General features: G+C 38.5%; 1 protein-coding gene across 3 annotated transcripts in view; it reads right to left on the bottom strand.

Annotated features, from left to right (window-relative positions):
* RBM26 (RNA binding motif protein 26) overlaps nt 1–19,883 on the bottom strand; it is a 57,263-nt gene extending 37,380 nt beyond the window's left edge. For 2 of the 3 annotated variants that reach the window (XM_051779719.1, XM_051779720.1), the window contains exons 1-7: nt 19,391–19,883; nt 7,231–7,349; nt 6,468–6,604; nt 5,531–5,619; nt 4,743–4,954; nt 3,188–3,448; nt 768–1,007 (exon numbers count right to left, since the gene is read on the bottom strand). In XM_051779719.1, the coding sequence (XP_051635679.1) occupies nt 768–1,007; nt 3,188–3,448; nt 4,743–4,954; nt 5,531–5,619; nt 6,468–6,604; nt 7,231–7,349; nt 19,391–19,461 (1,129 nt within the window). In that variant the 5' untranslated portion in view covers nt 19,462–19,883. The remainder of the gene's footprint in view (nt 1–767; nt 1,008–3,187; nt 3,449–4,742; nt 4,955–5,530; nt 5,620–6,467; nt 6,605–7,230; nt 7,350–19,390) is intronic. The other variant, XM_051779721.1, reaches the window with a different exon arrangement.
* Nucleotides 19,884–27,603: the final 7,720 nt, after the last annotated feature.

Below are 27,603 nucleotides of genomic sequence, written 5' to 3'. Positions count from 1 at the left end.
ACATTCAGAGCTTACTTAAATATACTATCAGCAGGAAATTAAAAGAGTTTAAGAAACCTCCAAGCAATATCAAATATCAATTATTCTTGAATAATTTTACCAAGTGGGACATCTGAGCTAATAAAAAAAGAGAGAAAGGAATAATCACATAAAAGTAACATAGCAGCTTTTAAACCACCCAAGGGAACCGAATACTAAACTGCTATTTTATAAATGAAAGTCAGGCACATAAGTCTTCACATAATTTTTAGTGCTCCAGCTAAAGTACTTTCCAATGAAAGAGTAAACAAGCTGGAGAATTTTTCTTAGTTACTTTACAAGTTTAGTTTCAAAATTAATCTCAAATGACATTTTCAGGTGTAAATTTGATGTGGTCACGAATTATCTTTAAATTTATTAGTACGAATGAAACAATATCTGTTGTTTCCAGGATTTTCCCTCCTTCTGTGGCAGCAGTCAATTTCAGACAACTTCTCCTATAACACTCAAGGAACTGAGTTTTGCCATGCCATGGTTTTGCTTAAATACAATTACAATATTACTCCATATTCGGGATTCACATTTAGCATGCAAATTTTACAACAACCAACTCTGCAACAACTACCATCAAAAAGAATCACTTAGAGGTAAGCTATACTATAATAGAGCATAGTACAACCTTCTAAAGTACAGTTTGTATTCTTGAAAACAGTGTTTTGCACTGTATACAACTCAAGTAACATCCAGGCTTTTCTACTAAAAAATGAGGTTTAATCTTTTTAAATTACCTGTTACAGGTGGAAGGCTAGGTGGTAAGGGGCCTGGTGGTGGTACTGGAGGTCTAAGGTTAACAGGAGGAGGACTCAGAATTGGTGGAGGGGGAGGAAGTCCAGGAGGAGGTGGTCCTTCGACAACAGGGGGTTGTGCTGGAAAAGGCAGAATGCCAGGAAGATTCACATCTTCTACCACTACGGGATCGCTTCCATGATCAAAAGGGCACATGTCTCCTCTCATACAGAAACCCTTTTCTGAAACATCAAAAAGAATTGCTGTTAGTATTCAACAGCTGTAGCTTGATTCAGAGTTGATACGAGACATTCCATGTAAAATGCGGCAGTTTGTAAATTAAGAGCTTTCCATACCAGCAGAAACTTAGATTAGAAAATGAAATTGACCATTTAACTTTATTGTTAAGAGTCAGCACTCGGGGAGATTGCAGCGACATTCCAGCAGAATAAATACAGCAGTTCAATTTTTCTTGAAGAAATAATTTTGCACTGAATTCTAACAAATGGTAAAAGCAAAGAATGAAATCTAAATGTCATCACATTAACAAAATCACATTGTTTCTAAGTAATAAGCACAGACACTGGGATTGAGAAACCTCTGTAAAGTTAATGTTATAAAATTCCAACATAACAAAATTAATTTTTTTTCTCTTTTGCAATTAGAATTAGAATATTTTGCTATAGTTTAATACAATTATGTAAGAGGAAAAAAATTTGTTATTAACATATGTATGTATTACGTGAATATATGCATATATATGTAAATATTAAACACATATATGATTAAAATAAATATACATTGACTTCTTTTCTTTTACACACAAGTAAAACATTGAAGCAAGTCCAGAGAAGGGCCACAAAAATGATCAGAGGGGCTGAAGCACCTCTCCCTACAAAGAAAGGCTGAAAGAGCTGGGGTTGTTCAGCCTGTAAAAGAAAAGGTTCAGGAGAGACCTCATTGCAGCCTTCAAATACTTAAAAGGGGACTACAAGAAATTTTTTAGTAGGGCCTGTAGTGATAGGACAAGGGTAGTCATTTTAAATTAAAGGAGGGTAGATTCAGACTCAATATAAGAAAAAAATAATGATGACGAGGGTGGAGAAACACCAGAATAGCTTGTCCAGAGAAGTGGTAGATGTCCTATACCTGGAAACACTCAAGGTCAGGTTGGACAGGACTCTTAGGAACAGGAACTAGCTGAAGACAACCATGCTCACTGCAGGGGTGCTAGACTAGATGACCTTTAAAGGGTCCTTCTAACCCAAACTGGTCTAGATTACCTGTTTAGTAACAACCCCCCCAAAAACAAACTAACAAACACCACAATACAAGTCAATGCAATACAGGGGAAAAGGTCAAAACACTTTCTGGTAAAATAGGAAGAAAGCTGAGTGTCCACTTACTCAAAATATGATGTGGAAAAGCAGTTTCAGTAAGAGTTATAGAACACATAAATTGAAATGTTAAAGAAAAACAGAAGTTCTGCAAAGGGTCAAGCTCAAAATGTGAAAGTGCAGGTAGGAAGAGCAGTATGACTGAACCAGTTAGCTACTGAAGAGAGAAAATTTCAAAACAAAACTACACTCTTACAACTCGACTCGTTCCACAGCATTGCCGTACTGTACACTGGCAAAGCTACTCTTCACAAGTACAACTCTGCCAACACTTGAGACTTCAGCCTCCCATTTTCTTTACTTAAAAAAAAATTCTGATCAGAGTTCTGAATGTAAACTGGCCCAGATCTTAAACTTCTCATTGTGGTACAACAACAACAACAACAACAAAACCTTCAGAAAAATCTCTATGGGGAAATTTAAACTCTCCTAAGCTAACAGGTTGACTGGTTGAATTTAGCTAAAGCACTGCCAACTGCAGCAGCCTTTAGTGTGGAGTTTGGCACAAGACATTCAAAATGAAAGTGTAAGGCACAGATAAGCAAAAAAAAAAAAAAAAAATCCCAAGCCAGTCTTAAGAAACATCTACACAGAAAAAAATAGTGGGCTAACATGAGCCTAGGAAGTTTCAGCTCTAGAACTTCCTGGTTGAAAATTGTCTCTTAGATAAAATGGAATAAAAAACAATGAAATCAGTAAGGTCAAAACTATCAAATACAGTATTTGGCTGGAACATGACATAAAACAGAAAACCTATGTAAAACCAGATTTTTTTAATAACTTTTCAATATAAATATAGTATTTTTCATCTCAAAGAATTCTAGCAACTAAAAAAAATATTCAACCAACAAAGCAAGCTGTCTAAATTTAATAAGGAGTGGGACAAAATTTGCATTCGAAAATTGTATAATAGAAAAAAACCAGTGCAATAGAGAGGATAAGGAAAAGAAAGGCACATTACCTCAATCTTTTCAGAAAGGGGCTAATCATAGCTATAGGAAACAATTAAGAAACTACAGACATACCGTCATAATCTCTGCAGCGTTTCTTTGGCAGCGGAGGTCTTCCGTAGGAGTTGTGGTCCAGCTGCTCTTCATGGAACTCCGACCAGCTTTCAGTAGTGTTGTTTCCATGATGAGCAGGAGCAATAACAGTAATAGTACTGCTCAGTGTAGGGACAGGGTAGTGGCCAGATGAAATATTTGTCACAGAAGAAACTGGAGTATAATTGTTCTCTAATGGATCTGTTCTATCCATGTCATATTTTGGCTTTCCCAAATCTCTCTCTGTAACAAAAAAATAAAAATAAAAATTATATTGGATGATTCCTTCTGCACATTTTCAGTAGAAGTAGCCACTAACCTGTGTAAGTATTTTTACTCCATATCAACTCAAAACCCATGATACTTGAAATGTTTTACAGGTTGCCCAAAGTGCCTGTGGAGTCTCCATCCTTGGAGTTATTTATAACCCAACTGGTCCTAAGCAACCTGCTCCAGTTTATTTGCTTTGAGAAAGGGTGTTGAACTGCATGACTTTCAGAGGTCTCCTTTAACCTCAATTATTCCATGATTCTACATTCCAAAGGTTTAATCAGAAAAATAATAACCTGAGAAGTACCTAGTCAGACACGGGGGGTATTTTAATAACAGTTATATCCACAGTAGAGCAGATACCCTGTTTAACTTCAGGCAGAGTACACCTTCTTTAGTGATGTACGTATTCTACAAACTTCAGACAGAAAGTTTTTCTGAATAAAGGAAAGCAATGACCAGGAAAGGGTAACCATCACTTGAAAACACTATAAAAGTTACAAATCTTTAATGTTTCAAGTCACTGTTATTGCTGTATCTTAATTTTATCTTCATTTTATGTTGCACTCAAATGCATATATTTATTGCATGCAAAGTTTTGTCACAATAGGGGAAATAATGGTGCTTGACAGATGTGGAACACTCCTGGGTATACAGCAAGGAAAATGACCTTTTATTCTGAATACATACAAACTATTCTCTTAATTTCCTAATATTACCACCAAATAAACAGTAATCGTCCTGATTAAAACAGAACAGTTATGTCTAAGACAGGACAAAGATAAAAAATGACTCTCGGTGCTCTTTTCCAATTTATCATTAAAAACTATTGAGGGGAAAAAGCATCCTTTTCAGCTGAAAAAATGGCTCTGTTTTTAACTAAGTTTAATTCTAAAAACTACTGTACTGAAGCCTTAAGTCCTACAGATATATGCGTAAATGCAAATATTTACTGTAATGATTTCAGCCCCTCCCTAAAATTAAATGAAATGGAATTACATTGGATTTTTCTGCCTCTCTTATGACAATGCTTAAAAATGTCCAGATAGTCATCTCAATACAAAGGTATTAAGGAAGAATGGAGAGAAAGAGAGGAAAACAAGCCCTGAGAACACTTATCTCATAAGCCTCATTTCTTCAGCTAAATTTGAATAAAGAAACAAGAACAATAGAGGAAATTCTACTACATCTTCAACATAGTTTTTAAGCTTAGTATCTAAATTTTGTAGGAAACATTCACCGTATTTTAGAGACCAACTGTTGGTACCTCTGCTTCGTGTTCTGCTCCGGCTTCTGCTCCGGTCTCGATCACGGTCCCGCAATCTCTCTTTGCTCCAACTTCTACTTCTACTCCTGCTGTAGCTCCGACTCCTCCCTCTTCGTCTGTTATATCGATCCCTATAGGAATCTCTTCTGGGAGGATTTCTGTCATAATCTCTCTTCCGAGAACGTTCATCTTTTTTCCTTTCATCACGGCTTCTAAACATGAAATTAATTATGAGAATTATGAAGCTGTAATTTTACATCTTAACTACCATTAAAAGTTTCAAGAAATGGCAGTGCAAAATTAGAGAAAAGCTATAAATTGTATCTAACTATGGTTATTCCCTTCTTCTCAGAAGAATTTTAAAATTAATTTGGTTTATTCATTTTACCACCCATAAGATTTTTAAAACACATATAAATTTCTGTTTCTGCCCAATACTGCATCTTCCCCAAATTGAAAACACCAAGAGTTATCAAAGGGAAGGCTTCTAAATTAAAATTCAAGCTCAGTACCAAGCAGAGTAAGTACTGTAACATAAACCACAAATCTAACATCAAAATGAATTATAAAACTCAAACGTGACAGCTGTGCACAACTCAAGAGAGACAGGTTACATTGCCACTTATATACTCGCCATTTAACTACCTATGCATAAGAGCAATAAAAGTCTTCTTTTTGGGCTTATTAGGTGACAATAGAGAAAGAAAACATTTAATTTAGTAACATCATAAAAATCCAAACCCATCTGACTACTAATATCATACAAAGGATTAAGCAAAATTTATTACCTGGTATCTCTGTAACGAGAACTTGACTGAGGAGGGCTGTGATTTAATCTTCTAGAGAACTTTTTCTCTCGCTCTTCCTCTTTAACTATCTGAATTCAAAGCATATACATTAGATCAAAACACAAGTATACTAAAACCCAGAGTTCTGCACAGCCTACTAAAACCAAAAACTCAAAATGTTGAACAAATTCAGCAGTAACACTGAAATGGAACATTTACCATTTAATATAATTAAAGAATCTTCATAATGTATTAGATTTCAATTTCTAGGAATATTCAAAGTACTGCTTGGGAGAAAATAAGGTAGAATAATCCATCCTTATAGTGTTGCAATGAAAATACACCTGCTTTTGCTACAGGTGGACAAAAAACGTTATTAATGTTTTGGGATGGGATATCCAAAAATTGACACCAAAGTCTTTTCTTCACCATCAGGTTATCTGGTTTAGTTCATACCCACACACTTCCATGTAGGCAAACCTAGGCTGCTGCTGAAAAGCACAAACCTACTCTTCTGGCTCAGTGAACAACATACACACCTGCGACAGAAGGATGCTACCAGGATCAAGCAGCTGAAGGAATGAGGATTGCCATTCAGAGTGGCAACCTGGATTTATAGTGAATTAAAGGGCACCATAACTACAACAGTAATCTTGAGCAGAGAACTAATCTAGGTTGTACTGCAACTCCTACACTACTCAGTAACTTCATTCACCTTTGCTAGTTGAAACCACTTTGATTTACCTTTGAAGCACCCACTTCTGTTGAGAAAAACTATGTAGCAGTGTTCAATGTGCCAAACACAAATCTTCTGACAGATTTTAATGCTGTCATGTAATTTGTGAAACTATTAGTAATAACTAAGTACACATTATGAAGCTGAAACACATAAGCAAATTACATGAATGAGGAAAAAATTATGTACATTTATGCCCACCTCTTCTTTTTTTGTCTCTTTTTCTTGGTGCTGAAAAAATTCTACTTTCAGGCTTCCTGACGATGGCTGTTCTGGTGGAGGTAGGTAGCTTTTTGTATTCACAGCATCAAACAGTTTTTCCACAAATATCTGAGTTTCTACAAGTAAGGAGCAAACAAATAGCCATTATCGAAAACCATGAATAACACTTGCTCTAACAATTAATAAATAAATAAAAAAAAAAAAACAAAAAACCCAACCAACCAAAACCAGCATTCAGCAAAAAGTTAAAACAATGAAGAGTATTTTCCTTAAATACTCTGTTCCTAATGTTATATTTAAAAAGGACATTTACCAAGTCAAGAAACATGTCAACAATGACAATGTTTCACAAAAGTTTTCAATTCTTGAATTATTTAATGTTTCTTAATAAAACATTTGGAAGAATATTTCCGGAATATATATACAGAATTTCAACACTTGCCCAAAGAAGTTGTGAATGCCCCATTCCTGGAAGCATTCAAAGCCTGGTTAGACAAGGCCCTGAGCAACCTGGTCTAGTGGGTGCCACCTCTGCCCATGGCAGGAGGGTTGGAATTGCATGATCTATGCATAATGAGCCATACACCTGAGTTTTTTTGTAATTGCTTCATGAAAACTGAATTACATTCTTCAACGTAACAAAGGTAATAAAGAGGTCAATGCACAATTCCATCGTAAAAGATTGTTTGAATGAACTGAATAAGACAGAATTTTAACTTAATTGTTAAGACAAAGCCCATACCTTTCTGAAGAAATACATCCAGCTGATCAACACATAATGCCTTCAGTTCCTTTTCACTTTTATCCTTCTTTACCAAAGCCAGTACATATTTGGCCAGGGCAGATGGATCTGCATCACATCTGCAAACAGATTAATTAGAAGAAAAAAAGGCAATTAATTACAAAAATAATATCTGAAACTGGTATGACCAATACATACACAGGGCAAAAACACTTCCTAGTAAAGTAACTGAAAAATACTCAGGGGTGTTTTTCAAAACAGAATCCAGATACGTAAGATTGCTAAGTATCACTTTTCAAGAGAACAACTGCCTAGAATATTTCCTAACAATACTGCACAGAAAACAGAAGAGCAAACTAGAATGAACTATTTAGAGTGAAACAGTATCAACTGCCTAATAGTATTAAAAACAATTACAAAGACAACAAATACTTTCATAATTTCCCAAAGATGGAATCACTAATCCCAAATGTAATACTGAGTGACCATTAATGGGGGGGGGGAAATCAGTCTCTCAAGAGAGACTCAAATATACTTCTAGAGAATCTTATTAGTTACATGTGAACACCATAAAGAGCAGATTAACTGAAAAAACTCAGTTTCAAAATTCCAAAGTCATATATTATCACAGAAACCTCCCTAAGAGGTTTCTGAAAATAAAGGGAAATTAAGGGTTCATTATCTATTTGGCATCCGAATTCAATCTAAAATTAAGTACGGAGCACTTCAGTGCTGAAGCTGATGGATTCGTGCACATGAACAAAGAACTTACAACGGAGTAGGCCGTACATTCACATTCAGTAGAACATTATTTAATATAACTGGCGTATTTTTTATATTGTTTCACAAATAGTAATCTACAATGAACTTCGTAGTGGTGCTTTAGAGTAAAACCTGCCAAAGCAAGTGAGACTACTGCAGAAAACCATTTCATGTTTCATAATTCAAAGACAGTAACTAATGAAAGGGTGAGACACTGGTCTGTAATACCGTTATTTAGTATAAACCAAAGGAAGACTTCGGGCCCCACAATATCAGGCAGGATTTAAGGGATGCACATCAGTTGTGTGAGACAGACAGCTAGCTTATCTGGGTGATAATCAAAATTAGTACTAATATTTTAAAGAACTACTAGAGGAAAAAAAATGGAATGATGTATCCTAACTGTACATTCTCTCTAGCAAAAATAACCGAGAAAGAGGCAAAATTAATCCATGGTCAGGGAGTTGCACTGAATATGAATATTACACAAATACTGTTCTAGCATAGAAGTCCAACAGTCACAATGAAGGTATAGAACAGAAGTTCCAAATCCCTTCCACAATAAACAAAATTTAAATGCTGGATCTTAATTATCAATCCAAATGTTGATCATTGAAATTACATGTATTTCGGACATTGGAAGAAATCAGATCCATCACCATACTGCACCACCTAACACCCCTCCCCAAAGACACTTATCTCCTGCACAGCAAGCAACATCCCCCTGCAAACATATCCACTAAGCAAAGGAAGCTGATCTGTCAGCATCCATTCTCAGGAGATCTTATGGATAGCCTGGGCCCAGCACAGTGCCCTGAAGTTAAAGGTCAGAGTTTCAAAGGTAATTCAGCATCCTCTAGAAAGCAGGCAGTAGTAGAATTTCATGCTGTAAAAGATACTTGAGATGCTAGGGGATGTACCACAGTATTCTGTATTAGTCTGCATTATTTATAGATACAGGACATGGGAGTTCACAGTCTACATTCCAAAAGAACCCACGCACACTGAACGAACAAAATGAAAATATATACTGTTAATAAAAAAACAGACTGCACACTGACTGAAAATTCTTCAGAAATTTTTTACATCTGGTTTGCCCCACTCAGATTTAACAATTCTTTATCCAGAAGAAAATGCTGTCCAAGCACTCACAAGTCATTTTGGAAGCAGGCACATAACCTTCCACAGTGAGAGCAGAACGACTGCAGAGACTCTTTAATGCTACAACACCTGAGCACACCAGACAAGCAGATTATCCAAAAGCCCAATGCTGAAAAGTTTTCACCACAGGCCACAATGAGGGTTCTCATTCAGTACAGCCCCCAGTAGGCCCTAAGACCAGCGTTTCATAACTTTTTAATCCTTGAATTTGCAAAATTATTAACTTTTTTTACCGTTCTTTCATGCAACTTCAATGGCACTTCAGGAGACTTTCAGTACTCTCCCAGTTTCAAGTTGAATCATGCCTTGGAAAATTAGTGTGCTGTTTTCATCATAACAGGAAAACAATTTTTTCATGTGATTATGCTCAGTTTTTCTTCACCTTTCTATTCTTCACAAAAATCAGATAAAACATTATAAGCTGATTTTTTTTTAATTTCAATTTTCACAAATTTAGTTCTCATCTGATAATACAAACAGTCAGCTGTCACTCTAAAAAATGTGCTAAACTTATTTAAATGACACATACACTCAAAATTTAGTGGGGGGAAAAGACTGAAAAAAAAAAAACCAAACAAGAAAAAAACCAAGAGTCAGTCCAGAAAGTAAAAACACCCTGCTTTTAGTTACTGCAATGTACTTTAATACTCCAGCTCCTACAGTTGACTATATGACAACCTCATATTCAGCTTAAAGCAATTCCTCTCTCATGAGCAGGATAGAAAATGGAAAATCTTCTCTGGAAAGCCACCTAGACTCCCCAAAACAGGTAACAAAAATCCCCAAACCACAAATCACCACCCCCACCCCCAAGGACAGACGAACAAAACCTGCAATACCCCCAGTCTCCCAAAAAAAACCCCAAACCCAAACAAAACCAACAAACAAAACTCCAAAACACAAACAAACAAAAACTTTAAAAATAATGAACAATTAGTGCTTTCAACCCTCCCTGCCATGATGACTTTGAAAACCTTAGCAATACTGTCCATCCCAGGACTTGAATTCCATCCACCCAACTCCAAGATAGTCTCAAGAAAATATCCTCACTAAAAATGTACTTTTCATTACCAAAATACATGATCACTTTCTCCCGTGGCAGTGTCTTAGCATTTGTCACTCTGTATGCAAGACAACCACATATGAACAGCTAAAAATAACTGTCCTGAATTCTACTATTATTCTTCAATGTGTACAGGGGAATTTCTACAACAGGAAGAACTTACATGCTTTCAAGTTAAAATTGTATATTTATTTTGGCTATTCAACAAATACCTTCTTTTTAAATACTAACAGATGAATTACTTAAATTGATACTAATTAAGCAATAATGAGTACAATGCATTTTGTGGTAGACTGAGATGGAGAAGATGCTTTTCTAGATCAACAGTATGATTTAATGTGCTTTCTTATTACTTTTTAAAATTAAACTGCAAATGATCTTTACACAGACATAGGCTGACTTTCTTTTTTAAGTACTGACTTGAAACAGAAGTCTCCTCTTCCATATATGTTGTTCAAAGCTTGAAAAAAACCACAATTGATCTGTCTTCTCCACACTTCTGTGAAGGCCATGCCTGTTTCTGGAAATAGTATTTTAGATAGATCTAGCAAAGGTATAATCTGACCTTCACTCCTTTTCAAACTCTCATAAAATGCCCTTTTTCCAGATGATGCTAAAATTAAATTGCTAGAAACTTCAAGCGGTGGAAGAGAGGAGTAACTGGTCTCATGAAGTAAAAAAGAAATTTAAAATGTGAATACAGGAGGTCTGCCTGAAAATTTCTGGTTTTTATAGCTATTAGAGTTCTGGATCTTTGATGATTTTGTTTGGGGGATAGTTGCTTTTTTTAAACGCAATTCCTTTCTATTTTTTCATTCAAACTGAATTCTTAAGTATGGTGTATAAATTCTCCATCCACTGGTTTAGTGAAAAATCTGCTGGTTTGGATTACAGAGGCTTTGAGTTTTTCTGATAAACAAGTTCTTATGTTCTCTAGTTGACAGTATTTTCTTACAGAATAGCAGCCTTTGTATGTGAATAATATGCAATATGCTTGCTTTATCTGTGTTGTGCATATGTGGATTTTTCACTCCTTTTGAGCTAGCTGTATCAGTTATTCTAAACCTCTTTGTCTTGCATTTTATGCTCCTATAGTTGACATTGTTTTCTAACAAGTAATGTGAGATTAAAGAAAACAGGAAAGGCACCCATGCTGATGGCAGCAAAATATACTGTGTAGCACAAGGATTTATCATACAGTATATATCTTACTATATTTTTGCATATTATAAGATTAATAAAGTCCTTAATTGACCACTCAGAAAAATCAGAATACCACCAACGCATTTCAAATACTTTAAGTTGCATTCAAAACTAAAAGTAAATTTATATTTTGATTCTAGTGCTCACTGAATGATACATATTTCAATTGTTAAATACAGGTTTGAATCCATAGCTGAACTTGAACATCGTGTGGTACATCACAGTCCTGAGCAGAAATGCAATCTATGCATTTAAAGTGTTGCAGAAGTTGATACATAACTTCATTCTTATGCTAAAATCTGGCTACTAGGAAAACATTCACATGCACTGAAATGACAATACTTCCCAACCTTGACTCCCAATTCTCCATTCCCTCAACATTTTGTAGCCATGTGCTGCAAGCACTAATAAGCACCTGTAATCATATTTCTCCTCCTGTTTTCACTTTCATGTTTTCTTTAACAAACAAACAAACAAACACCAGCTGGCACAAGTAATCTGAATTAATTTCCACTGCAGCAAGTACATCCCAGTGTGTGCTACAATTAAACACCATAACATGTTTTCTTACACGTTTTCTTCTGAATATATACGATTGTAACTAGTACGTTAGAGTTAAATGTTTTTATCTCTGGTAATGCTTTTTCCCAGTCTGTACTCTCTCAGAGAATACATAGTGTCTATTAAACAAGGGAGATTGCTCATGTAATCCTGCTTTAATAAACAATATTTAAGACAGAAGAATTCTCCTGCTAGATCTCTACATGTTCTTCAGAGAATTATATGGATACCTCAAACTGCTATGCAGTAGATAAAAGCTTCAAAATGGAAAGTAATACCCAATCAAATATCTTGCTCAATCACAGGACAAAGAGTTCACAACTGCAACAAAGCTCACAGAAAAGTTCAAAATCCTTTTTTTCTGATCTCATCCAGTTTTGCAGTCATTATATGAAATTACCATTTCAAATGAAGAAGATAAACCAGAAAAGAAAAGTTGTAACTGTCAAAGTAACTTTAAGCCTTAAATATTTTAATAATGAATATTTGAGAAGGGGAAAGTAATTTGGCTGAAGAGAAGTCACCTCTGTACAGTCTTTTCTTCTCATTTAAATACTTCACAATTCATTAAACACTTCTCAATCTATCCATTTCCAATACTCAGATTTACATATTTTAAAATATAAAATATTTTCTGACAACACACTTTGACTTTTATAATCACCACACAATTACAGACATCAGTCTTAACTTAGAAATGTAGTGTACGTGGAATACAAACTAAAGGTGTTTGCAAAAACATGTTACTGGTGTAGCTGTACATACAAAAGCCCTTATTAGCACAGAGCTTACACTGAAAGACTTTCCTAAAAGTAATTTTAAAAGGCAGATAAGCTAAACTAAAAAAATACCTTTGCACATAAATATTGCAGAAGAACAATTTTAAAAGACAGTGAAAAGAAGCATCTCTCACTCCTTAAGAGAGAATAAAGACAAACTTTTAATACAGTATTCTGAGGACGTATCTTGTCAGGTTAGTGCCCAAGAATGTTTCAGCATCAGTACAAAAACTTATTGAAATGAAAGACAAAGCATGCTGTTCAAGTAATTTTAATGTAAAAGGTACGAAAAGGGAAGAGTGATCTGAAAGCCTGGTGGATTAAATATTCCACTATCAAGTGAGACATTTGGGCATGTCTCTAGGTTTCCTACGTACATACAAAGCTGAAGTCTTCTAATGTATTAAATAATCAGCTTGAGGAAACATCTGATATATCTAAGTCCAAATATTTTCCTCTCAGAAAAAACACATTTCCAGTGCTATAAAGTTTCTCATGCTGCAATTTAACCTTTAAGTCTGCTCTTAATAAGTGAACTGGCCACTTTGAATTGGAGCCTTACAAGAGTAATTACTTCTGGTCATTTTTTAAAAAGTGGTATCTACAGTATTTGGTACAGGTCTGGTACTATGGAGCTGTAGCAAACACTAGAGAAGCCAGTTGAACAGTAGGATAATCCTTTATTTTGCTAAAAATTTCAGTGGCATCACAAAACAAACTGCTGATTAAATTTTACAGTTATTAGACAACAACTCAACCATTACACAGAAAATGAATTTGATATTTTTAAGCTAATTCCCAATTTTCTACATGTCTCTTCTATGAAAAAAATCTAGTATTTCAAGGTCTACCCTCTGGTGAAAATATCTGGAAAATGTATACAAATTCCCCAAGGGAAATATACAAAAGCAGTATTTAACTATACATTATGTAACCTTTTTACAATTTGGGGGGGGGACTAGGGTAGGGAAAAGGAAGCACTAAGGAAAAAGAATTCCCATGCTGTAGCTGTTAAATTGTAAACCTGATAGTTTCCACAAAATGAACACAGTTACTCACTTAGGTGATAAAAGCTGCTTGGAAGAAGAAGACTGAAGACAGAAAAGAAACTTTCAAAAAGTTTCCTTGTAGTGAAAACACTACTTGTACATTTCGGGTATATTTCATCCTCTTTATTTCAAGCTAATGCAAAGACTCTCAAGTGAGACTTCATTCTGGACACAGCTAGTATGCACACACAACTTTAAGACAGTAAAAAACTATGGGGATTTTTTTTCTTCAGTTTTAAAATTAATGTACAAAACAAAGAGGTGTTGCAAGTCCTGAAACTAGTTCCCTGACAAATTTAAACTACCACAATACACTGAAACCCCAAGACCATGTCTGAAGTCCTCCAGACAGTGAATGGTCTTGCTGTAAAAGAAATTACATGTAGAAGCATGTTATTTATCATACTCTGACCCAGAGAATTAATAATCTAAATTTCAGAGTCTGGTTTTGTTGCCTGAAGATTAATTACTAAAATACTGCTCAGTTCTTGATATCAGTCAAAGTGGACACGGCTCTGTTTAAAGGCTGAGAGAAATGCCTTGTACTTTCAGGACCGAGTGGGTGCAGAAAGATGTACACTGCGTATTGGGCAGTGCAGTTTGTCTGATTTAGGCAGCTGTACCATTCTGTTGTGTTGCTACTAAAAAAAATCTATAAAAAGTTACAGCGTTCAGTAAGTAAAATGAATGACAGGCTCATTCAGCAAGATCCATCTTTTATCTTGAAGCACTACTGCGGCTGAGAAGGACCACTCTTAGGATGCTCACTTTCATTAACCCTCTAATGGTACTTAATGTAATAGAAATACATCGAGGAATGCAACAGCCTCCAATGCTGCTACGTAAATTACAGATGTCGTTAAAACAGCTCTAAATTACATTATAATCAGATCTGACACGTTCATACAGCTGCAGCCTAAAATGCCACCCCCAGATTCAAGACAGCTCTTGAGAGGCAGAACAGCTGTCAGCTTGCTGGCTGCCCAACACACATTCAATGCAGAACACAAAACTCATCACAGTATCTCATGACTTGCAATGCAGTCAAGGGGTTCCACTCCACTGCTGATGTTCACTGTAAGAACAAGAAGGAGTTCCTGTAACAGGAATAATTTTCTCCATTGTATTTTCTGCTTTCAACTATACCTTGAAATACCAGTATTTTACTTCTGACACAGTATTTTTACACAGAAGCTTAGCAGTACCAACACTTTAAGCCAGGAATCTCGATTTCTCAAACACAGTAGCTCTACATAAATGAGGTGAACAGACTATCAAGTTTCATAACACATGTAGAAAAATAACCAGTGTTAAAAGTGACATACCAGTGACGGGTATTTATGCTTTATTTATCTTAGTTATAAATAGCTTCATGCAAAGTGTTAACAAAGGAAGTGAAATGAAGAGAAACATCTACTGCTTTTGAATTTCTTGGGAAGTTTCACAGGAAATGAGAGAAACTTCCTGATGGGCCAATGAGTGTTACTGGGAGGATGGTGTGCCACATGTTTGTAGAAAGGAATGACAGGGTTTTCATTTTAACTTTTTTCTATTCTTTCCATGTCTCGGATTATTAGCATATTCCTTACACCACTATTAAACCTTTTTTATTTGCTACCTTTCTTCAGCACCTGCGTGAAGCCAAAAAATAAGGGTTGAAAAGCATGACAAACAAAAATAGAATAGTGAAGCCATAACTGAACACTGATCAGAGAACACTGATCGTTTGCCATAAAATATTCCAATGATAACTATATTCAAAATAGTCTTTAAACAATTTTGATTTTATTCCATCTGACATAAGTAGTTACAACATCATGTTCACCTCCAGAATTAACTAATGCACAAAACCTTTCCATTTCAATGAGGTATGCCTAAATACTGCATAAGAGTTGTTGTAGATATTATTTCATCTTCCTTGCAAGTTTGATTTAGCAGAGGAACAAGCCTGTAAATACAGTGAAGTGAAAAAAAATTAGATATGGGAGCCTTAATCAAGTTGAAAGTAAAATTCAGTGGGCCACAGAAAGATTTTTATTAAATTTATTTTACACAAAGTAATTAAAACCAAGAGAATTTTCCATTGTAGAGAATTAGGGCAAGGGGGAGAACATTGCAATGTCTTAAAAGCAAAATGGGTGAGTGCAGCATTAGTACAAAAGAAGTAGGTTTTTCACAAGTAGAGATTCAAACAAATTCAGGAAAAAAAAAAACCTGAAGAGACCTCTCCTTGGAACTTTGCCAAGCCAGAACCTGACATTCCAGCAAGGACTATGTACACTGTTTATATAGTATCTGGAATGGACTTGGAAAAAAGAAACCCATCACAGTAGATATGGCTCAGTGAGTGCCTTGTTAGTACAGAAATAAGAGGTGACAGGCATATGGTTATATTCCAAGTCTAACATTATTTTCCAACGCTTGACAGAAACCATGCCATGGACAAGAAGGTGTGTAACACTAGAAACTAAGCGTGCTGCTGTCTGCAAGCAATGAGGACAACTGGTGACAAATGCCTTCTTTACGGAGCTGACTGGAGTTGAACATGCAAGATAGTTCTAGTAAAACACAGAGTAGCCACAGCACAAAAAAAAAGCCTCTTCCTGCTTTGTTTACGCTGGTACTGTATTTACATAGCTGTATCTGCAATGGTTCTGGATGTATATTTAGTAATTCTCTGGGCACTACACGGAGCTGCTCAAAGAGTTATTTCCAAAACTAAAAAAGAAGCCTCTCCTTGGAGAGCTGTAGCAAGTTACTAGAGACCCATCACCCCTCAAGCAGAGCTGGACTGCAAATGCTCCAGCATGGTAGCTTTTGCAGTTTCTGCCTCACTGCAACAAGACAAAACTCAGATAAGGCCTCTTTGTATGGATGATCACCAAGCTTTGCCACAGGCATTAGAGCAGTCCAAAACAAACAAACAAACCCAACAACCCACCATTAACAAAAAATTCCAAATCTTAAACCCTCCATCACCCTTCTCTCCTCCCTTCTTGTCTATGGACAATTTCCCAGAGGCTCCACATGCAAGCAATCCAACAATCAAATGACGTCCAGTCCACACAATTATGTAACACACTTGTTTCATTACACTAAAAAGCCAGCATTTTTAAGACAGTTTAAATAATAAAATGAAACAATTTTTATGGCTACTTCTGTACTCTAATCTGAACCATTATGTTTCAGATGTACATATGTTATGGTCTTTGGAATAAGCTATATATCCTGATTTAAAAATGATAGCTGCTTGAAAAGGGCAACTTGGAAAGTATATCATGTTCTAACTACTCAGTTCTACATAACTGGCACATAGTTACAGGTCTATATCTGTGTGTAGAGAATTTAGTTACGTTTCTTCTTAACTGCACTTCTCCCCTTAAAACTACACAGACAGCACCTCCATAATGATCTAACACAGTAGTGTCTTCCTTAGTCTAGCTAGGAAATCAGGCAGCATATCTTGCAGCTAAAGGTTACAGAAAGAGTCACTAGACAAAAACAGCTGGCACCTGTTTTTGTTTCATTAACAGGAAAAGACAAGCCAAAAATCATTTTTAGGCTACGGCAATACCTCCAGAGGATGAGCACTTAGGGCCTCACTGTATCACTACTGCACCAACAGCAGCTGCTTCTTTAGAAGTAACTTTACATACAGCCAGAAGCTATGGCTGTAGGCACATTTCAGACATCAGATAACCGAGATCAGGAACACCTCCAAGAGTGGTTGACTGCTAGGAAACGACAGTACATCTCCACCAATTCCAACATTTATTCAATAATGCAGTTACACAGGACACTGCAGAAAACTGAATGGCAGTTGAATTTAATAGTCCCTGCTGGTTTGTTTCCTCCTAAAACCTAAAAATTCAGACAACTCCAAATCCACCAGACCAGGAACCACATTTGATCTGCTTATAAACCACATTTAACTTAACAGAAACATGTTGGTCCTTTTAGGACAAAAAAAAACAAAACAAAAACAAAACAAAACAGAAAATTGCACTGATCAGTAAAGCTGAAAATTCCAATCTCACCCCCTAACTGCTGACTATTGCTAGCAAATCTCATGGTTCCATATTCAAACAGAGAATCATGGAACAGCCCAAGTCTGTTCCAAGCCTCTTAACCAGTACACTCTAAAATACCGACATCAAACTGGTGATTGCCATTAACAGAATAATCATGCAGGAAAGTATCCAGAGACTAATAGTCAGTATAATGCAGCAAAGAACTAGATGGATCTACTATCCCAGAACACAACGTGCTGTGTTATTCGAATACTACATTACATTGACCCAAGAGGAAGAGTAATTCACCATCCTTTACAGGATGATGCTCTTTTATTCTCCCAAAATAAATATCTCAACAGTTAAACCTTTTATTACAAAGACACTCAGTGCAATTTGTTGCAGGCCAGATTCAAAGTCCACTGAAATTAAGTTTTAAGATTCATCCATTTCAGTGTGGTCTGGATGCGGTACTATGGAAAAAAGAACACCAGCACCCAAAAAATACCCAAACAGACAAAAAAACCAACCCAGCCCAACTCTCCTAAAAATATTTTACATTTTACAACTTTTTCAAGTTATTTCAGCATAAACCATACAAACTATGCCTGTACATACATACACTTAACTAACACCTGTGGCATAAAGCAGACTTCCCCCCTCCCCCCATTTAAACTTAAGAGAGTAAAACCGATCGTGGGCTAACATTTCAGAGCAAAAGTTAACACCAGAATGAATTTAAAAGTTCTAATTCATTTGATTTAAACCAACTCCAGCAATTTAATTCAGACATGTTAAAGTAGTAGTTAAAATGACAAAACAATTGTATGCTTTAATCTGAAATGTCTACAGACACCATACTTGCAGAAGAAGAAACCTTTAAAACTAAGTTCACACCTCAGTTCCACTAAAATATCATCCAGAGAAGGAAGACGTAGATTATTTGCAGAGGAGCCCCACTTACTCACATGAATATTATGCTTAGAGGCCACGGAGATATTCACAAACAGGCAAATTATTCTCTTGAGCTCTTACTCCCAAGCTCTCTTATGATGCAATTTTTATTTGAGGGCATGGAAACGAGAGCGCCAAATACTCAAAACAACCGAGAACGATGTGCGAGGAGTCTACATCAAATGGTACCGGGAACATCCTAGGATCTTGGAGGACGTCCCAGTGGCACCTGAGCTGTCTCGGTGCAGGTCCCCGGCCAAGGGGGGGGGCGTGGTTATTACCGTCGCCTCTGCGGGGGCTGAGGGGGCACAACGAGCGTCTCCCGCTTCCCCTAGGCTACAAAGGGAAACAAGAACGCGGTCGCTAGGGGGGGAAGCTGCATCCTCCGGAGGGAGACGGTCCTACCTCCCGGCCGAGGACGGCGACGGGAGAGCGGGAGAGCGGCGCAGCCCCTCACGGAAAGCGGCCGGGGGAGAAGGGCGCTGGGAGGGCACCTCCCGGGTGTCGCCACGGGCCTCTCTGGCACTGCGTTCCCCTTCCCTGCGGGTTCCCACCTTTTGCAAGAGGCAGGTTTATTTCGAGGGGGCGGGAGGGGGAGGAAGGGTCGCGGCTACTCACATGGGCTCCAAGGTTTTGCTGAGCCAGGATTTCAGCGCCTCGAAGTTTTCTATGATCATTTTAACCACCATCCAGAGCGGCCCGGGCCCCCCGCCTCCCCGCCAGCAGCAGCACCAGCACCGGCGGCGGGGTCCGCGCCGCCCCGCCGCCCGGCACCCTGGCTCCCGCCGCGCCTCCCCGCACCCCCCGCCGAGGCCGCGGTCGCCTCCCGGTTCGGCAGAGCCGCCTGGCAGGGGCCGGAGGCCCAGCGACAGGGAGGGGGCGGAACCAGCCCAGCAGCGGCTGCTCCCCGCGGGCCCCGCGCTCGCGGCTCCTCGGCCAGGGAGCGCGGCCCGGCCGCTGCGTGGGCGTCCCCTGCCGGAAGGCGGCGCGGCCGAGAGCGCGGTGCGGGTGCGGAGCGGGACGGGACGGAGCGGGACGAGACAGAGCGGCCCCCGCGCTGCCGGAGCCGCAGCGCCCGACAGAGCGAGCGCCGAGCGAACGGGTAAGATGGCGGCGCCGCGCTGTCGCGAGAACCAGGAATCTCGCGAGGGCGGGCGGCGCGCGGGGTCTGCCGGGAGGCGGGGCCGGGCCGAGGAGAGAGGCTGGGAAGGGGGACGGCGTCGGCGTCTTCCGAGATGAGCTGTTTGTGGGTCTGCGGTTGGACGGAACGGTGCTCCACTGGCAAAAGAACCATAAAAATCCATTGTATTTTACCAGCTTGTGCCTGAAATGCGCATGTACTTTTTCTCGTTTCCTGAAAACCCTGATTGCTAATGTGGTCACAGAATCACAGGATTGTTCAGGTTGGAAGGAACACAGTGGGTCATCTAGTCCAACCTTCTGCTCAAGCAGGATCAGCCTAGACCCCATTGCACAGGATTCTATCCAAAGGTTCCTGAATATCTGCAGTGAGGGAGACCCCACAAGCTCTCTGGGCAATCTGTTCCAGTGCACGGTCACCTGCACAGTAAAGAAGTTCTTCCTCATATTCAGGTGAAACTTCCTGTGCATCAGTTTTTGGCCATTGCCTCTTGTCCTATTGCTTGGCACCACCGAGAAGAGCCTGGCTCCATCCTCTTGACACCTTCCCTTCAGACAGAGACAGTGATGAGGTCCCTTATCAATTGTGTGTTCTTGAGGCTGAACAGGCCCAGCTCCCTCAGCCTTTCCTCATAAGAGAGATGCTCCAGTCCCTTAATCATCCTGGACCCACTCCAGGAGTTCCATGTCTCTCTTGTGCTGAGGAGCCCAGAACTGGACACAGCACTCCAGATGTGGCCTCACCAAGGCTGAGTAAGAAGGGGAGGATGACCTCCCTCAGTGTGCTGGCAAAGCTCTTCCTAATGCAGCCCAGGATACCATTGGTCTTCATGAACACAAGGACACACTGCATTCCTGCAATAGGAGAGTGGCTCCCTGGCCTCCTGGGTAACCAGGGGAGTTGCTGCAGTAAGGAACTGGACCCTTCACAAGCCAAAAGGGAGGCACAGCCAGTACTCCCCCACGGGAGTTGGCAGTGAAGTCCCGTGTCTTTCTGATGTGAGGGTCCCAGTTTCATACTCTGCTGCTTTCACTGGTACCCAGAGTTAACTGTGTGCTGTAAGAAAATGTCCACATTGAATTTGCCTCAGTCTGTTGGTGGACTTCTGAAGGACCTGCACCACACCTGAGCTCCTGAGCCAACCATTCTGCACAGACAGGGAACAAAGGCAAGTGTTTCAAGAAAATCATTCACTCTGCCTTTCCTGGGGCAGAGTGGATGACTCTCAAGCTGCCTGCCTGGTGTTCTCAGAGAGAGATGAACTTCAGATAATTCACTTAGATTACACAGCAGCGATGGTCTTGGCTGACCTGTCAATTTATGAGCATCCTGAAGTCCAACCATTGTCACGCGGTGTCAGGATAACAGCAGAGGGAGACTGAGGGAGCAGGGATGAAGGCAAGAAGTCGTGTTTGGATGTAAGGTATGATACCTACCTGTTCTTTGGGCATGGGAACTCCTTCAAGGTCTCTCCCTAGCTTCATCCTGCCCACAGGAACCCACCACACACCACTACTATTTACTTCTGCTTGAAAAAGCTCAAGTTTGCTGCACCTGAAATGGAGCAAGGGTCACTGGTAACTATTACCCTTATTTCCAATTTTCCATGTCACCGAGAGCCACTTGACCTCAGCAGAGAGACTGCCAAGAAATCCAGGATCTGAGACAGCTAAATGAGAGCTGGAGGAGGCTAAAGGTGCCTACCCATAATTATTTGTGGCTTGATTATCATCCTTGAAAGCTTGTTGAAAACTCGAGAGTGTAGCAAGACAACCAAATAAACTGAAAGCTTAGTAGGTACTTCGGTGGGGACTTCCCAATTACAAGATAAACTTCAGTTTTCTTGCATAGTGGAGAGTGAACAGCACCTCCAGTCAGGAGACAGAAAATCATCAGAGCCTGAATTTTTCTGGAGACTGTTCTATAGACATGTAAAAAGTCCTTGGCTCATAGTAACCAGCTTGTAAGTTAACTCCCCGTGAACATGTAAGAAAGGTCACTAAGTCTGGGATTCTGAGGGGTCTCTGAAGGGAGAGGCACATAGACATTGTGATGAGAATCTTAATTTGTTTCTGGATCTGGCCCTTAATCTTTTGCAAAAACCAGTGTCTAGTGGAAATTATTCAGGCAAGCACTGCATCAGTCCACTCTCATCTTTGTAACTCCATCAATCCCTGAGTATACAACAGGCAGCAAGAAAACACATTCTCTAAGGCTTCCCCACATAAATGTATAGATATAATCAGAGTAGCAACTTTTCTGTTTGATATTTCATTTTCTATACTGCTTTTCAGCCATTCAGAAGCACAATGCTGTAAGCAAATTAAATTTGTGATCACCAAAAGGTTTTCACAAATACATTTTATGCAATGGATAAGACTTGTCTGCATGTGGTAATTTTTGAACATTTCTGTCTTTATAGAAGTGTACTGTTATCATAGTTCTGTGGTGATATTCAGAGTAACTGAAATAAATAAATAAATAAATGCTGCTAATATTCCCAGTTCTTGAGTTTGCAGACTTGAAATAATAAAAGCCTTATAAATATTTACATCTCACATCTTCAGAAGTGACTGCAATGTTTTGTAGCATTTTTCGTGCAAGGCTCATTTAATTTCATTTCACAGCTAGAATTAGAGGAGTACAAAATAAAACCATTTATTAGATCTGAGGAAATAATTTCCTCTGAAATATAAAGTCACTTCTATACCTTAGATGGTTTCTATTTAAGACACAACATCTTTAGGTTCTTAATAGCAGTTTCTAAAACACACAAGAAAAGAAATAGTCTTTACTTAAATAAAAATGTACTCATCATGAAGATCATATTTCATTTAATGCAACATAATGGAGAATCTGTGCAAAGGGTCAAAGTAATTATTAACTTCTACAACCCTGAGATTACCTCAGTTGGTTAGAGCATGGTACTAATAATGCCAGGGTTGTGGGCTTGGTTCCCATATGGGCCATTCAGTTAAGAGTTGGACTTGATGACCCTTGTGGGTCCCTTCCAACGAAGAATATTCTGTGCTTCTGTGATTGTCATATTTCTGAGAGACAAATAAGTATCTATTTCCCCTGTAGCTGTTCAATGTAAAACTCAAAAACTGTCCAAGAGAAAATAAAACAGACCCTAGATTTTATCCCTACCAGTACAATTAAAGCCCTGAAGTAGATAACAAGGAAAAAAATGGATCTTTGAAAAGATTGGAAAGCAACAAAAGAAGAACTGAATACACTTCCTTAGGTTTCAACAATTTGACACCTTCACTTAAAAAATCAGTTCCAGCTGATAAATGATAGTGATATTCTGTATCATGGATATGATCTATGGATATCAAACATTTCATAAGAACTAAGTAACTAATTAATAGAAATTTCAAAACTACAAAAATAGACATATATATTCTGTGGATTAATATACAAACTGCGTTTTAACATCAGTAAACTAAAATATAAATAAATTGTTTTGTCAATAAAGTAATACAAATCTAATTCTCTTATTTATTCATGCATCACAATGACAGATCCCTAACAGCCCTTTTGGTTTATAAAAACTTTGTTGAGTTCTTCGGAGTAGTATGGATGTTTTCACATATAACTCCCAAAGTTTATAGGTTTGGTGTGCAGTTAGTTTGCAGTAATCTTATCTAACTCAATGTAGTGACCTTTGATGTCTACAAACAATGCGTTGTATTTATTCACGTTTTTATTGTATCACCTGCTCACGTGAGAGCTGAATGTAGCCAGCAAAGCTGGAGATATTGATCCTTCCTACATTTCTTGAGATTTTGTTTTCACTGAATCCTCTCTAAAGCCATTATACTTGTGCTCATAAACAATCTTTGTCAATTTGCAATTTTCTTTGTAAAGTTGCAATTTTTAAGTGTTAAAGATTTTTCTTTGAAAGCTGACGTTGTCTTCAATGTTCATGGATCTCTTTTTAACTCATATTTGTCTCTTTCATTTTTTAATACAAAAAGCAGTTGTAGAAGAGAGTAACTTTCAGACACTTTCATCTTTTTGCCAAACCTATCCTACCTTCATCAGTCAGTGTTTATGTCATGCAGGAAAAAAGGTTAAATTTTCTTGTTTTTTATTTCTTTGCATGGGTTTTGGTTGGTTTGGTTTTTTTGATTTTTAGTGAGTTTAATTTTACTTTGAAGCTGCCAGATTGGTATATGGCATTATGAAATTCATCAATCTATCCTTCTAATGCTTCACCTTTTTATTTAGGAAAATGTGATTGCATTTGAAATTGGATTTAAATGTTCATCTCTGATTGGAGGTTTTCTTCCAGTATTAAATGTGGTTCTGGTTTGGCATAGTGGATATAATATGCCAGTTCCAGACTTGGGGCTCCTAGTGTCTCCCAGAGAAAGCATTTAAGCATTATAGACCAAGTGGATGATCTGGACATAGAGAGTTCCACGTCCTTGCAGCATCCCACAGTCCCTAGCATCAACACACTGGCTAAAACAGCAGGGCTGATGAAACTGGATGGCATCAGAATGGACTGATGCAACAAAAACATTCCCGTATGTTGTTCACATTTTTTGTTTGTGCATTCACAGAGTTTTGGGGTTTGCTATTAGTTGCTATTTAGACATGTATGGGCACACATCTGTAGATGTACTGCCTTTGCTCTGTGTAAAAGGGTCAAGTGATATTCCTCCTGATACTCCTTTACTTGTCTATAGTGAGTTTCATCTCAGAAGGCATCAGTATGAGTTTTGAGGATCATGTCACAGAATTGATCCAAACCTGAATACTCCCCCTTCCATCCTTCACAAGTAGCAAATGTCTATCACTTCTTGAAAGCTGAGGCACTTCTGCCTTTTCCCATAAATACACCTACTAGTGCTTCCACAGAGCAGCAGGTCACCTTTGTACTACTCTTACTTGACTGTGCCCCAAAAAGATCAATGTTTATATGAATGTTTAGTCCTTTGCTTTTTTTATCGTTGACTCCTACATAGTGAATTGAATCAAACAGAGCCATTGCCACGTAAAAAATGGGGCCTGTAGAAGCTCTCAGAGCAGACAGTCAGTAAGATGTCAATGTCTTCCATTAATCTTGAAACCACAAAAATTTAATTATTAAATAAGCTGTGGACATTTGACAACTTTCCTTGTCCATGGTCTTTCTATACAACAGACCTTAACTTTGGGATTATGTATGTCTCCTGCTTTCTCTTGCTGCAGGAAGCGGATAAGTGATATAGCTGGAGAAAAGGGCTCAACATGGCCCTGCTTGAGCAGGGTTGACCTCCAGAGATCCCTTCCAACCTCAATCCTGCCACAATTCTATGAAAGGCTTTGGGCAGAGTGTCTCAAAGCCACGAGTGTTTGAAATCTTTGGAGCTGGTGCATGTAGCATTTAGCTTGAGATTGCAAGTTATAGAATTGAGCAGTGCTTTTTTGAAATGACCTAACAGTTGTTCAACAGGTTTTGTTGAAAGCCAAGGTCATAACAAGTTGTTACGGTCAAAAGTCAAACCTACAAACTCTGTGGTTTTAATTATTGTTTAAATATAGAGACCAGTAGTGCATATTTAGTGGGTATTAAAGAAAATACATCACACTTCTGAAGTCACACTATGCTAAGTCTCTGTCGTGTATCTCTGAATGGCCTTGTGTTTTAAAAAGTAGAAAGAGTCAGTTTTGTAATTCAAGATGCTGGTGTTGTAGAACGTCATTAATTTGTACTGATGCAAGGATAGCTTGTTGTGTTCTTGATCATTAACCTGTACTAACACAGGGGCAGGATTGCTCCGCTTTGCCAATGGCAGCAAAATTAAACTTAGCCCCTGCTTGTGCCTATGGGAAGGATGACTCTAAAAGGACCTAAGCTGTAATTAATACTTCCTCTTCTTCCGAGATCTCGGTGGAGCAGGAAAGGAAAGACATAGCTCGTAACTCTGCCCCTATGACACACACCAACCAGCAGAACTTCATCTTCCAGAAATCTTCTTAATGCACTCAGCAGCTACCATCTGTGTCATTGTGGTTTGCACGAGCAAACGATTATGGGGCAGAGCCACACCTGAATTTGTGCCTGCATGTGGGGGAAGTGGCCGCCCACGTTCCCCAGTTCCCTCGGGCAAACCTCTGTGAAGGAAGTGGCTGGGTGAGTCTGGAGGCAACCGTGATGCTGCTGATGGTGCTGTGGTCTCAGCTTTCATGTCATGGAGCACATGTGCTGTGTGTGGGATTTACTGCTAGGGGAGAGAGGCTGGCTCCCTAGTAATTAAGTTGGTCCATCCCAAATTTTATTTTCAAAGTCCTGTCAACTGTGTGTCTTACACACCACCTAATGCCCTGTCCCATTTTTGACCTCAAGCGTACAGTTTTGGGCCACATTGCACAGCATGTGGACAGTTTATTCCTGGAATGGCACATTTGGGGTTGGTGCTGTCTAGTGTATTTTGCTTTGCAAATCCTACACAGAAATAGAAGACATGGTACCCTTTCCATTTCAGATGTTAATAATACAAAAACCATAGGCAGAAGTAAGCAGGGTCTTGATTTTGCCCTTCCTGCTACGTCTTATGCCCAGCCCACTTTCCTGTTGAACAAGAGTAGAGGAAAATTGCTTTGTTGAGTTTTTGTGCAGGGTCCACCATGCTGGAAATAAGGCATCCCTGAGCCACAGTAGGAACCTCCTTTGCCTCTGAGATGGCTCAGCTATCTAAGATCATAATCAAAATCGTAGTAAATTAAGAAAAAAAATAAGTGCAATAATGAACTTTGTCCATTTATCTTGAAACCACTAATTTAGTTTTAATTGTAAATAAATATTTTTTTCAGTTAAGACTGAATGCCAACCTTTGTTAAAGACAGCTCTGAAAAGTCAGGTGACTAACCCAGCACGGATGGCTTCATACTACAGATGTAAGAACTCCATGTTCAATGTAGTAGAAACACTGCAAAGAATTTTAAAGGATACCCTCTATTATATTTGAGGTGAAAGCTGTATTGTTCACACTAACTATTCTTCTTCATAATAGACTATACAGAATCATGTATGGTGAAGCAACAAATTCTTGGTTCTATGAGTTCTTCCTACAGAAATATACAAATCAATTACTCCTGAGGGGATGAGGCTATTTTTTGTTTCTGTTACTGTTTGGTTTTGGGGAGTTACCGAGTTTACAATTACACATTTAGAAAGGATCTAATTTTAGCATTAAAAAGTTTATTTAGATCTTCTTTGTGAACAACTTATTAGATAAACTATTAAAGTTTTCAGATTTCCCACCAGGGAGATAAGGATTTCTATAACTGAATGGATTCCTAAAAAATACTGCAGTATTACAAATATGGAAAAAAGGGCTGTTGTCCATTGTGCAAGGCAATTTTATATCTTTCAACTGTCAGATCTTGGAAAAAACTTTCAGAAAGCTTGGAAATAAAATTTTTAACCATTTTAATTTCTATTTGAAGCAACTTTTTATTTTTCTTTTTGAGAACGCTGAAACTGTATGGTGCTTTACACTCCTTTCTGTTCTTCACAGGCCTTGGCTCTGATGTCAGCCTGTTTAGGATTTGTTCAGGTCAATGTTGCTGCGGAACCAGGAGAGGGAGCACAGCATTGCCGCTTCTTGGTCATGCTGTAGAGGCAACTTGGATTATTTCCCAGAGGAAAACCACTAAATCTGTTTTTAGAGGAGGCATTGTGGAATCTTTT

The sequence above is a fragment of the Manacus candei genome, unplaced genomic scaffold (genome assembly GCF_025592945.1).
Source record: "Manacus candei isolate 608988 ecotype Guabito, Panama unplaced genomic scaffold, ASM2559294v1 h1tg000014l, whole genome shotgun sequence".
Taxonomy (NCBI): Eukaryota; Metazoa; Chordata; class Aves; order Passeriformes; family Pipridae; genus Manacus; species Manacus candei.
This window is presented reverse-complemented; position numbering and strand designations above follow the sequence as displayed.